This window comes from Coregonus lavaretus (genome assembly GCF_964263955.1).
Source record: "Coregonus lavaretus genome assembly, chromosome: 11".
In the NCBI taxonomy this organism is placed as follows: domain Eukaryota; kingdom Metazoa; phylum Chordata; class Actinopteri; order Salmoniformes; family Salmonidae; genus Coregonus; species Coregonus lavaretus.
The window spans coordinates 40,588,127-40,601,282 of NC_139998.1; the positions used below are offsets into that span (position 1 = coordinate 40,588,127).

General features: G+C 44.1%; 1 protein-coding gene across 1 annotated transcript in view; it reads left to right on the top strand.

The window, feature by feature from the left end:
- Positions 1 to 5,337, top strand: part of LOC311137675 (low-density lipoprotein receptor-related protein 5-like) — a 91,235-nt gene extending 85,898 nt beyond the window's left edge. Inside the window, exons 17-24 of the mRNA XM_084172203.1 lie at positions 104 to 313; positions 485 to 610; positions 732 to 968; positions 2,034 to 2,144; positions 2,353 to 2,595; positions 2,754 to 2,896; positions 3,113 to 3,210; positions 3,346 to 5,337. Of these exons, the coding sequence (XP_084028329.1) occupies positions 104 to 313; positions 485 to 610; positions 732 to 968; positions 2,034 to 2,144; positions 2,353 to 2,595; positions 2,754 to 2,896; positions 3,113 to 3,210; positions 3,346 to 3,607 (1,430 nt within the window). The 3' untranslated portion in view covers positions 3,608 to 5,337. The remainder of the gene's footprint in view (positions 1 to 103; positions 314 to 484; positions 611 to 731; positions 969 to 2,033; positions 2,145 to 2,352; positions 2,596 to 2,753; positions 2,897 to 3,112; positions 3,211 to 3,345) is intronic.
- The last annotated feature ends 7,819 nt before the right edge of the window (positions 5,338 to 13,156 follow it).

Consider the following 13,156-nt stretch of genomic DNA (forward strand, 5'->3'; position numbering starts at 1 on the left):
TAAATGCATTTGGGAGGATTCACTGTCTGATGTGTGGTATAGGATATCTATTGTTTGGTGTATACTACCCTTGTTCTGAGGTCATTCCTCTTCCTCCTCCCAGGAGCCAATCGGATCGTCCTCCAGGATTCTAACATCCTGCAGCCCATGGGTCTGACAGTGCTGGGGGAGCACCTGTACTGGATCGACAGACAGCAGCAGATGATCGAGAGGGTGGACAAGCTGATTGGGGAGAAGAGGACCCGCATCCAGGGCCGCATCGCCTACCTCACCAGCATCCACGCTGTGGAAGACATGGACCCTACAGAGTTTGGTAAGGCACCTGGAGGAGCCTTTGTTTAGCCACTTCCTATTGCCTCAGCTGATACCAATCCTTTTGGAAAACATAAATGTGTGATGTAGTGCTTTACTACAACAGAGTTCCGTTACTCTCTCCAGTGGCAAACGCTAACTGTCCACGTCTTCTCCTTCCTCTCCCCCACAGCTTCTCATCCCTGTTCCCGTGACAACGGAGGCTGCTCACACATCTGCATCGCCAAAGGAGACGGGACACCTCGCTGCTCCTGTCCCATGCACCTGGTCCTGCTGCCCAACCTGCTCATCTGTGGAGGTACAGCTGCTGCTTTAACACATTCAATAATGATGTGTGTGATACACAATAAGTGAAGTATAACACCAAGCATTGGCTCTGAATCTAAACTCCTCTCCTCTCCTCCCCTCTCCCACCTCAGAACCACCCACCTGTTCCACAGAGCAGTTCACCTGTGCCACGGGGGACATTGACTGCATCCCCATGGCATGGCGCTGTGACGGCTTCGCTGAGTGTGATGACAACAGTGACGAGGAAAACTGCCCCGTGTGCTCGGCAATCCAGTTCCAGTGTGACAAGGGCCAGTGTGTGGATGCTCAGCTACGCTGCAACGGAGAGCCAGACTGCGCAGACAACTCCGATGAACTGGACTGTGAGAGTACGTTCACTCAACTCAGACTTTGTGCACAATATTGACACTGTTCCAGTTCAGTAAACATACACCAATGTCGTAGGGATTAAAGGCCTTGTTTTGAAGATTGCTCATTTAAGAAATGCTAGCGGCCATGACTAAAGACAAAAGAGTTATCTTGGGGATGTGGGTGGTGTTATGTTCCCATATCATACCCTGGCATGTACTGTTGTTTGTCCCTCCTGAGTCACCGTAGCAACAACAGCCACTTCCTCGAAGTAGGCACTTTCTGAAAATAGGCTGAATTAATCTAAGATAAATCAATAAATCTGTAATTAATTTAGACATTTTTGCTAAGTCATGCAATTATACATCAAGCTAAGGTGTTTGGTGCAGTGTTTCTCAAGTACAAAAATGTGCATGGCTAACTAGCCGGTGGGTTTTGGAATATTGGCAAGTTGCAGTTGGGATACAGATGCGCTTTGATCGTCTCAATTCTCATTTTGCCCCAAAAAGTGGCAGGCTTGAGTGATTGACACTATCAAACACATCAGCAAGTGGCCACTCCATAAAGGGCTTAGGGCCAAGGGTTATTTCAACATAACATTGGCGACGTGTTGTCTTATGTAAACAAGTCTGAGAAGCTGCGTAATGGGCAGGTCTGTCTCACTGTCTTGAGGTTCTGGCTGCTATGGTTGGATAGAGCGCACAGCTGATGGATGCAATCAGCACAGCTGCTTCTCTCGTGTTAGTGGGCACTGGGCAAATGGGAATGATCGTAATAATACCCAACCCTCCAGTAAGTCGTGACGAACTCACTTACAAAACTCAGTTTTGGACAAGACTGACTTTATGACCAAAATTATCCTATTTACACTTTGTGGTTAATTTTTACACTAGAATAAATGTTTCTGCCTCATATCGATGCCACATAGGCCGTTTAAATTCAGAGAAGTTGATTCTAAGGGGCAGTTGACCTTTAATACTAGGAGATTGTACTATCACCACCACCAGCAACCTTGTTTGTATTGATTTGATGATAAGCCATGCCAAGTCTTGTAACGAGGACTTTGCTCTGTCTCCTCCCCTCAGCCATATGCCTGCCCAACCAGTTCCGCTGCAACAACAACCAGTGCATCCTGAAGAAACAGCAGTGTGACTCCTACAATGACTGTGCTGACAACTCTGACGAGCTCTTCTGTGGTGTGTTTAACTTCACTCCGGCACTGTTGAGAAAATCAAGGGAGTTCAGAATCGTCAGTTCAGAATTTACACATACCTATATTTGTCATTTATTTTCCAGGAAGGAGAAACCAGTCAATCCATCTATAATACCATTTTGATTTAACTGACTATTCATACTTGACAGCAGTCTGTTAAATCTGTTGTAATGTCTTTGCCCGTCTTGTAGAATTCCTCACTCCCTCGTCAAGCGACGTTCACTCACCATCTCACACCAGCACCATCGGCCCAGTCATTGGCATCATCCTGTCAGTCTTTGTGATGGGAGGGATGTACTTTGTGTGCCAGCGGGTGGTGTGCCGTCGCTACAAGGGTCCCAACGGAGCCTTCCCCCACGAGTACATCAGTGGCACCCCTCACGTACCCCTCAACTTCATCGCCCCCAACAGTTCACAGCACGGAACCTTCACAGGTAAAGAAGGTTGGCTATTACACAACACTGAAAACTGCAGGTCAATTGGATGAGTGTATAGATATATGGCCTGTACTATAACAGGATAGCATTTACATGCTGAAGCAGGTAGTTGTTCTCTCTGACTGTATTTGACTGTGTTTTGTTGTGTTGCTTAGGTATCTCGTGTGGGAAGTCTATGATGAGTTCTGTCAGTCTGATGGGGAGCAGCTGTAGTGGGGCGCCGCTCTACGACAGGAACCATGTGACAGGGGCCTCCTCCAGCAGCTCCTCCAGCACCAAGGGAGCCTTCTATCCACAGGTATGTACCCAACTTCTCTGCCCTCTCTTTGACCTACACGTAGGAACCCAACACCTCTGTCCTCTCAGAGGTGTCTCTCATACGTTATTTCTAAACTGGGGGGGGGGAATGTAAATGTTCTCCTGTTTGAACTTTACTGGACACTGTGGATGATCTTAAAAAATAAGTTTGTAATTGAATGGGTAAGGATTTGTATTTTATTTTCTGTATTTGCAGATGCTCAACCCGCCTCCCTCTCCAGCCACGGATCGCTCCCTGTATAATGCAGAGATCTTCTACTCCTCTAACAGTCCCTCCACCACCAGGTCTTACAGGTAAGAGATGCGGCACACTTGATCAGTTTCTCTCTTTTGTATTATGCAACAGTCAGCTTGATGTAAATTGGCACCTCTTTGCTGTTGTGAAATAAAACAATTGTCTTTTCTCTCCTCCATTCTTGCTCCTGAAAGACCTTATCTAATGCGTGGTGTGGCGCCCCCCACCACCCCCTGCAGCACTGACGTCTGTGACAGCGACTACACCACAAGTCGTTGGAAGAGCAACAAGTACTACATGGACCTAAACTCAGACTCTGACCCCTACCCTCCTCCCCCCACTCCCCGGAGCCAGTACCTATCAGCAGAGGAGAGCTGCCCCCCTTCTCCATCCACAGAGCGCAGTTACTTCCACCTCTGTCCCCCGCCCCCCTCACCCTGCACTGACTCCTCATGACACCCGGGGAAATAACCATGTCTGTAAATAATTTTAAATATAAACAAATGAGAATTATATTTTATTCATTTCCACTGATTGCCATGGGTTAAAGTGGGGATGGGGGTAGGGATGGAATAGGGCCAGATCAAGTGTGAAATTGTTGTACAGTGAATTGTGTCACTTGTCTTTATATTTCATGTTTCCCACCCTCGTTTCAGATGGAGTATCCTCCTAATTAGAGAAGACTTTCAATTTGACTATTCTATTGGCCTTTGACAATTCCTCGTTTTTTCAGCAAAGTACTTTAGAACTTCCTTCAAACAACAGATACCAATTTACGGTGAAATTTGAACAAGAAGTCACCAATATTGGTTTGAGAAAATACTCCATTCGCAAATATTACACTGTGGCCAGCCACATGACCATTAAAAATACCAAAATAATTTCAAACAAAATAAAAATGTGTAAATGTTTGTAATTAAGTAAATAATTAATTTTTCACAACAGCCATGAAATGTTCTTATTAATGATTTTCTTTGTGAATTTGAAATGGTTCTGAGCATATCTTTGTTTGTTTTGGAGTTTACCAAAAATGTGTTTGCTGCTACTGTACATATATACTTTACTCTGAATTATGAAAACACTTTAAAAAAGAAAGCACCCAATAAAACAATTACAATTTGACAATAGATCATGAAGCTATTTTACTGTTTGAAATGTTTGAATTATTCATATAGTAATATTGTCCTTTTGTTGTTGTTGTGTAGAACAGTATGTATACATGTTTATGTGAAATTGTGTTAATTGTTTTGAAGGAGTCTGTATGGAATAACTCATAAGAGCAGCTTCATCATTGATGCAGTTGTCAACCAGAAATGACTAGGTTTGGCACAACCTTTTAACTCTATCATGAAAATGATATGCAATGTCCATGTGCTCTAATTCCATGTGACATTCTAGACTGACTATTCCCATTTATTGAAACAATAACAATACTGTTGGTATTTCAGCTTTTGTCAATGAGACAAATGTCTTCGTAGTTTTTTGTAAAAAAGCTATTCCATCATCTTCTCTAAACAATGTTTGAAAAACTGTGGATGATTCAATTGTAGTGAAACCCTCACTATCCTCACATTATACCTTTCAACTTAACTATAGATTGAATTTCCTCAGAGTGGTGAATATCATGCACCTGTAAAATCATTGCTCCATTATATTGTTTCGCTTTGAAGATTGTCAATGCAAGCTGTCAATGTTGCCAAATTGAGCACTTACTTAAAAATGAACTATCCAACCAGTTATGAAATGTGAATCTAAAATTACGTATAGAGGGAAATGTATATTGAATTCATACCTCTCTTGTGCTTCTTTTCTGAGCTTTTTCTCAGCCATTTGTATATTTGTTTATAGGCAATTAACCATGGTGCTGACAAGTGAAATGAAAGAATTTTCATTATTAATGGTATGATAAAAAATGTCAGTCAGGCTTCCATCTGTATGTTGAACACCTCTGGCTTCTAGCGGAGAGGTTGTACAGGTTCCTCAGACCTCCACAACACAACCTGCTGCCCTGCCCATTTCAAACCATGTCCTTACTGGATAGGGGCAACTACAGCTGTACTTCATTGTGCCACTATAGATGCTCCCCAAACAAACTGTGTTTTGTGTTTAAATACCTTGTAATTTACACTTGTGACAATTTTTGTATCAAAATCATTTTTATATAATAAAGGTTATATTTTAAGGAATATTTGTGCCTAATCTTTTAAATTAGTGTTTTTTATATGTATATAGTCCCATGAAATGTGATTAATTTCCATTACATGGAAAAGGATTTTGGTGATCCAAATGGAGCTCACATTTTCTATTGCGATACTACTAACTGCACTGGTTATGTGAATGAATCATAGCTAAATGCTGTCACCATGTGGACAAACGTTGGAACGTCATCCTTATCTATTTTTCACATATTAAAATGCTTAATTTGTTTGGTCTCGTTTTCACAAGTGAACATCCATGTCCAAAAATTATATCAATCTACCCAAGTAGAGACTAGTTATGGCCACAATATTTTGTGAGGGCTGAATAAAGGCAGCAGGTGTATTGTATGGGCTGTCCTAAAAACACATCCCTAGAGAAATTGCTGCTGCTTACAAACTTCTCCAGCATAGCACATCAGTCTGCAGTTCGAATAAAAGATATGTCGATATCTGTGTTCCACTATTGCTGAGCCATTATGGTATGTCAACCTCAAACACAATAACAACCTGTGTAAACTGCTGTGGATGTGACCCCTATTAGGAAGGATTACAGACTGAGCATGGACATGGAAAACTCCTTGAAACTTTGCAACTCTCATGCCTTGGGTATGTAAAACCAAAAGGAAACGATGTATGAGGAAACATAGCTATTCAATGTCTTTGACGCTCCTATTTTGGTGTACAGTACATTGCAGAAGTAGTTATGCATGAAATATTCCTGTGAAACTTTTGAGCAGGTTGATTAAGGAGAAGAAACAACGATGTAAGAGTATTGCATTTAACGGCTGGCATTAGAGATGACTAACAGTGAATGGAGGGCAGTTTAGGGGACTGCTATACTCTCCAGGTGAAGTTACTCTCAAGTGCAGGCCTGTAATGACAATGCTCATTTCATTTGGATGTCTTCCATCTCTGACAAAGTTCTACTTTTACTTGCTACAATCCCTAATGTTAACAATGATAACCCAATGAATGTTCTCTTTTTTTTTTCAGGGGAGTAATAGCAAAAGACGGGTGGCCCATCTTGGCAATGGAGGGCCACAGCGTATGCCGGATTTTGTTCCAACTCCTATTGATTCAAATATGACCACACCCATACGTAGTCCGTAGTCTGCAAAACATATTAAGTCTCTCTGTGCATTTGTATCACATGGCGATACTGTAGGCTTGCAATACATCACAAGGTTCAGTTTAAGGTAATTTCCATCTTCAGACCCCATGGTTACAGGTTGTAATGTCACAATAGGAGAACAACAATTCAGAATACTCATGACACCAACACTTTACAGTGATAATAACCATGGGGACAACATAACAGTTAAAAATATTGCACAATAATATGGTTTAACACTGGAAGATTATTTTTGCTTCATGCCAAGATATACCTGGGTTTCTCAACTCCAAGATATGTACATCTCCGCAGTGGTGGCTGATGGCACTTTAAATGGGGAGGATGAGCTCATAGTAATGTCTGGAACAGAATAAATGGAATGGTCTCAAACATATCAAATACATGGTTTCCCTGTGTTTGATCCCATTCCATCTACTCCATTCCATTCATTATTATGAGCCATCCTCCCGTCGCCAGCCTCAGTGGAGTTGGGTTGCGACGACTGTGGGCGGAGTGTACCTCCGACTACATCGAGTCGCTGTCATTCGATGCGAGAAAACAGTCATTGGTTGTATTTGACTGAAGTTTTATTAAAAAGTATGGATTTCAGTTAACAAAGAAAGGCACGCAGCTGCAGAGGAAAAACATAGGTACACAGTAAGAGTTTAAGAATTAAAAATTGTACAAGTATCGACTGACAGTGACTCGATGTAGTCTGAGGTTCAGTCCGCACACAGTCGTCTCCGCTCAGCTCCATTGATGTGATGTACATCTTGGAGTTGAGAAAAACTTGGCTAGCCAAGAGATTACCTTTGATCAGTTGCACTGGCTGCAAAGATGAGCAACTATCCTGGCACTGGGTTTAACCCATCAATCTCATCACACTGAGAAATTATATACAGTGAGGAAAAAAAGTATTTGATCCCCTGCTGATTTTGTACGTTTGCCCACTGACAAAGAAATGATCAGTCTATAATTTTAATGGTAGGTTTATTTGAACAGTAAGAGACAGAATAACAACAACAAAATCCAGAAAAATGCATGTCAGAAATGGTATAAATTGACTTGCATTTTAATGAGGGAAATAAGTATTTGACCCCCTCTCAATCAGAAAGATTTCTGGCTCCCAGGTGTCTTTTATACAGGTAACGAACTGAGATTAGGAGCACACTCTTAAAGGGAGTGCTCCTAATCTCAGTTTGTTACCTGTATAAAAGACACCAGTCCACAGAAGCAATCAATCAATCAGATTCCAAACTCTCCACCATGGCCAAGACCAAAGAGCTCTCCAAGGATGTCAGGGACAGAATTGTAGACCTACACAAGGCTGGAATGGGCTACAAGACCATCGCCAAGCAGCTTGGTGAGAAGGTGACAACAGTTGGTGTGATTATTCGCAAATGGAAGAAACACAAAGAACTGTCAATCTCCCTTGGCCTGGGGCTCCATGCAAGATCTCACCTCGTGGAGTTGCAATGATCATGAGAACGGTGAGGAATCAGCCCAGAACTACACGGGAGGATCTTGTCAATGATCTCAAGGCAGCTGGGACCATAGTCACCAAGAAAACAATTGGTAACACACTACGCCGTGAAGGACTGAAATCCTGCAGCCCCCGCAAGGTCCCCCTGCTCAAGAAAGCACTTATACAGGCCCGTCTGAAGTTTGCCAATGAACATCTGAATGATTCAGAGGAGAACTGGGTGAAAGTGTTGTGGTCAGATGAGACCAAAATGGAGCTCTTTGGCATCAACTCAACTCGCCGTGTTTGGAGGAGGAGGAATGCTGCCTATGACCCCAAGAACACCATCCCCACCGTCAAACATGGAGGTGGAAACATTATGCTTTGGGGGTGTTTTTCTGCTAAGGAGACAGGACAACTTCACCGCATCAAAGGGACGATGGACGGGGCCATGTACCGTCAAATCTTGGGTGAGAACCTCCTTCCCTCAGCCAGGGCATTGAAAATGGGTCGTGGATGGGTATTCCAGCATGACAATGACCCAAAACACACGGCCAAGGCAACAAAGGAGTGGCTCAAGAAGAGGCATATTAAGGTCCTGGAGTGGCCTTGCCAGTCTCCAGACATTAATCCCATAGAAAATCTGTGGAGGGAGCTGAAGGTTCGAGTTGCCAAACGTCAGCCTCGAAACCTTGACTTGGAGAAGATCTGCAAAGAGGGGTGGGACAAAATCCCTCCTGAGATGTGTGCAAACCTGGTGGCCAACTACAAGAAACGTCTGACATCTGTGATTGCCAACAAGGGTTTTGCCACCAAGTACTAAGTCATGTTTTGCAGAGGGGTCAAATACTTATTTCCCTCATTAAAATGCAAATCAATTTATAACATTTTTGACATGCATTTTTCTGGATTTTTTTGTTGTTATTCTGTCTCTCACTGTTCAAATAAACCTACCATTAAAATTATAGACTGATCATTACTTTGTCAGTGGGCAAACGTACAAAATCAGCAGGGGATCAAATACTTTTTTCCCTCACTGTAATGTAGTTAAATGTAGGCTACTGTTGGAAATACACCACAGATTATCAGGTGTCATTTTCTTAGCCTGACGACTCACACTATATTCTTCCGCTGCTCTGTCATTCACTACATACTTTAGTAAGACTGCCATCATTGAAGTCGTTTGTGGTGATAAGGGGCAAAACAACACATCAACACCATTATCCCAGAAACCCTAGACCCACTCCAATAGCATACAGCTGGCGGGTTATACACTGTATCGGCAGGATAGAACGGCAGCCTCTGGTAAGACAAGGAGTGGCGGTCTATGTATATTTCTAAACAACAGCTGGTGCACGATATTTAAGGAAGTCTTGAAGTTTTGCTGGCCTGAGATAGTGTGGTCTACAGCTTATCATGAGATACTCTATCTACCAAGAGAGTTTTCATCTATATTCTTCGTACCTGTCTATTTACCACCACAAACTGAAGCTGGCACTAAAACCGCGCTCAATGAACTGTATACGGCCATAAGCAAACAGGAAAACGCTCGTCCAGAGCCGGCGCTCCTAGTGGCCGGGGACATTAATGCAGGGAAACTTACATCTGTTTTACCTCATTTCTACCAATATGTTAAATATGCAACCAGAGGGGAAAAAAACTCTAGACCACCTTTACTCCACACACAGAGACGCGTACAAAGCTCTCCCTCTCCCTCCATTTGGCAAATCTGACCATAACTCTATCCTCCTGATTCCTGCTTACAAGCAAAAACTAAAGCAGTAAGCACCAGTGACTCGGTCAATAAAAAAGTGGTCAGATGAAGCAGATGCTAAGCTACAGGCCTGTTTTGCTAGCACAGACTGGAATATGACCGGGATTCTTCCGATGGCATTGAGGAATACACCACATCAGTCACTGGCTTCGTCAATAAGTGCATTGATGACGTCGTCCCCACAGTGACTGTACGTACATACCCCAACCAGAAGCCATGGATTACAGGCAACATCAGCACTGAGCTAAAGGGTTGCTTTCAAGGAGCGGGACTCTAACCCGGAAGCTTATAAGAAATCCCGCTATGCCCTCCGACGAACCATCAAACAGGCAAAGCGTCAATACAGGACTAAGATTGAATCGTACTACACCGGCTGCCCAGTGACATGAGCCTACCAGACGAGTAAATTACTTCTATGCTCGCTTTGAGGCAAGTAACACTGAAACATGCATGAGAGCATCAGCTGTTCCGGACGACTGTGTGATCACACTCTCCGTAGCTGATGTGAGTAAGACCTTTAAACAGGTCAACATTCACAAGGCCGCAGGGCCAGATGGATTACCAGGATGTGTACTCCGAGCACGCGCTGACCAACTGGCAAGTGTTTTCACTGACATTTTCAACCTCTCCCTGTCTGAGTCTGTAATACCAACATATTTCAAGCAGACCACCATAGTCACTGTGCCCAAGAACACTAAGGTAACCTGCCTAAATGACTACCGACCCGTAGCACTCACATCTGTAGCCATGAAGTGCTTTGAAAGGCTGTTCATGGCTCACATCAACACCATTATCCCAGAAACCCTAGACCCACTCCAATTTGCATACCGCCCCAACAGATCCAAAGATGATGCAATCTCTATTGCGCTCCACACTGCCCTTTCACACCTGGACAAAAGGAACACCTATGTGAGAATGCTATTCATTGACTACAGCTCAGCATTCAACACCATAGTGCCCTCAAAGCTCATCACTAAGCTAAGGACCCTGGGACTAAACACCTCCCTCTGCAACTGGATCCTGGACTTCCTGACAGGCCGCCCCCAGGTGGTAAGGGTAGGTACCTCCATAACTTGCTACATTTGCACACACTGTATATATATATTTTCTGTTGTATTTCTGACTTTATGTTTTTTTTACCCCATATGTAACTCTGTGTTGTTTTTATTGCACTACTTTGCTTTATCTTGGCCAGGTCGCAGTTGTAAATGAGAACCTGTTCTCAACTGGCTTACCTGGTTAAATAAAGGTGAAATAAAAAAATAAAAAAAATAAAAACAACACATCTGCCACGCTGTTCCTCAACACAGGGGGCCCTCAGGGGTGCGTGCTCAGTCCCCTCCTGTACTCCCTGTTCACTCATGACTGCATGGCCAGGCACAACTCCAACACCATCATTAAGTTTGCCCCAAGTTTGACACAACAGTGGTAGGCCTGATCACCGACAACAACGAGACAGCCTATAGGGAGGAGGTCAGAGACCTGGCCATGTGGTGCCAGGACAACAACCTCTCCCTCAACATGATCAAGACAAAGGAGATGATTGTGGACTACAGGAAAAAGAAGAGGACCGAGCACGCCCCCATTCTCATCGACTGGACTGTAGTGGAGCAGGTTGAGAGCTTCAAGTTCCTTGGTGTCCACATCACCAACAAACTAACATGGTCCAAGCACACCAAGACAGTCGTGAAGCGGGCACGACAAAACCTATTCCCCCTAAGGAGACTGAAAAGATTTGGCATGGGTCCTCAGATCCTCAAAAGGTTCTACAGCTGCACCATCGAGAGCATCCTGACTGGTTGCATCACTGCCTGGTAAGGCACTACAGAGGGTAGTGCGTACGGCCCAGTACATCACCGGTGCCAAGCTTCCTGCCATCCAGGACCTCTATACCAGGCCATGTCAGAGAAAGGCCCTAAAAATTGTCAAAGACTCCAGCCACCCTAGTCATAGACTGTTCTCTCTGCTACCGCACAACAAGCGGAACCGGAGCGCCAAGTCTAGGTCTAAGATGCTTCTAAACAGCTTCTACCCCCAAGCCATAAGACTCCTGAACATCTAATAAAATGGCTACACAGACTATTTGCATTGCCCCCCCCCCACCCCCACCCCCATTTTACGCTGCTGCTACTCTCTGTTTATTATCTATGCATAGTCACTTTAATAACTCTACCTACATGTACATATTACCTCGACTAACCGGTGCCCCCGCACATTGAATCGGTACCGGTACCCCCTGTATATAGCCTCGCTATTGTTATTTTTACTGCTGCTCTTTAATTATTTGTTACTTTTATTTCTTATTATTTTATATTGTATTTTTTTTTGGTATTCTTTCTTAAAACGGCATTGTTGGTTAAGGACTTGTAAGTAAGCATTTCACTGTCAGGTCTACACCTGTTGTATTCAACGCATGTGACAAATCAAATTTTATTTGAAAACAAAGTCATCATTGACTGGATCATCTCTAACTAATCAGTGTATCAAAGCCAATGACACATTTTCAAACCACCTCTTTACCCAGGTGTGTTCTGGCTCTGGCCCAGCTCATCGGTTTCTGGACCAATCAGAAGCCCCGAATGTGTTCGAATTCAGTGAACGGTCGGAGAGGTACTCAGATCCAGACTCACCGCTGGAGAAGAAACTAATGTCTGTGGGCATGTAGTAGCATTTGCCCGGAGCAAGGTGTCTGAGTAGCCAGGCAATATTTTTATGTTATCAATTCATAACGCTGAGTGGTAATCTTATGCTACAGTGAATCACAGACCATACCCACAGCCACAGGAGACACTTATGAGCAAGACATCCTGCAACTTACAAAATTGTGTGTCCCACTCAAAGCAAGGCCTACTGTGTGTGAAGAATCTTCAACCATCAGATCCTCCTCTCCACCCTCTCCGAGCTGGGCATCTCCGGCGCGGCTCACTCTTGGATTGCGTCCTACCTGACCGGTCGCTCCTACCAAGTGGCGTGGCGAGAAGCTGTCTCCGCACCACGTGCTCTCACCACTGGTGTCCCGCAGGGCTCAGTTCTAGGCCCTCTCCTATTCTCGCTATACACCAAGTCACTTGGCTCTGTCATATCCTCACATGGCCTCTCCTATCATTGCTACGCTGACGACACACAACTAATCTTCTCCATTCCCCCTTCTGATAACCAGGTGGTGAATCGCATCTCTGCATGTCTGGCAGACATATCAGTATGGATGACGGATCACCACCTCAAGCTGAACCTTGGCAAGACGGAGTTGCTCTTCCTCCCGGGGAAGGACTGCCTGTTCCATGATCTCGCCATCACGGTTGACAACTCCGTTGTGTCCTCCTCCCAGAGTGCGAAGAGCCTTGGCGTGACCCTGGACAACACCCTGTCGTTCTCCGCTAACATCAAGGCGGTGACCCGATCCTGTAGGTTCATGCTCTACAACATTCGGAGAGTACGACCCTGCCTTACACAGGAAGCG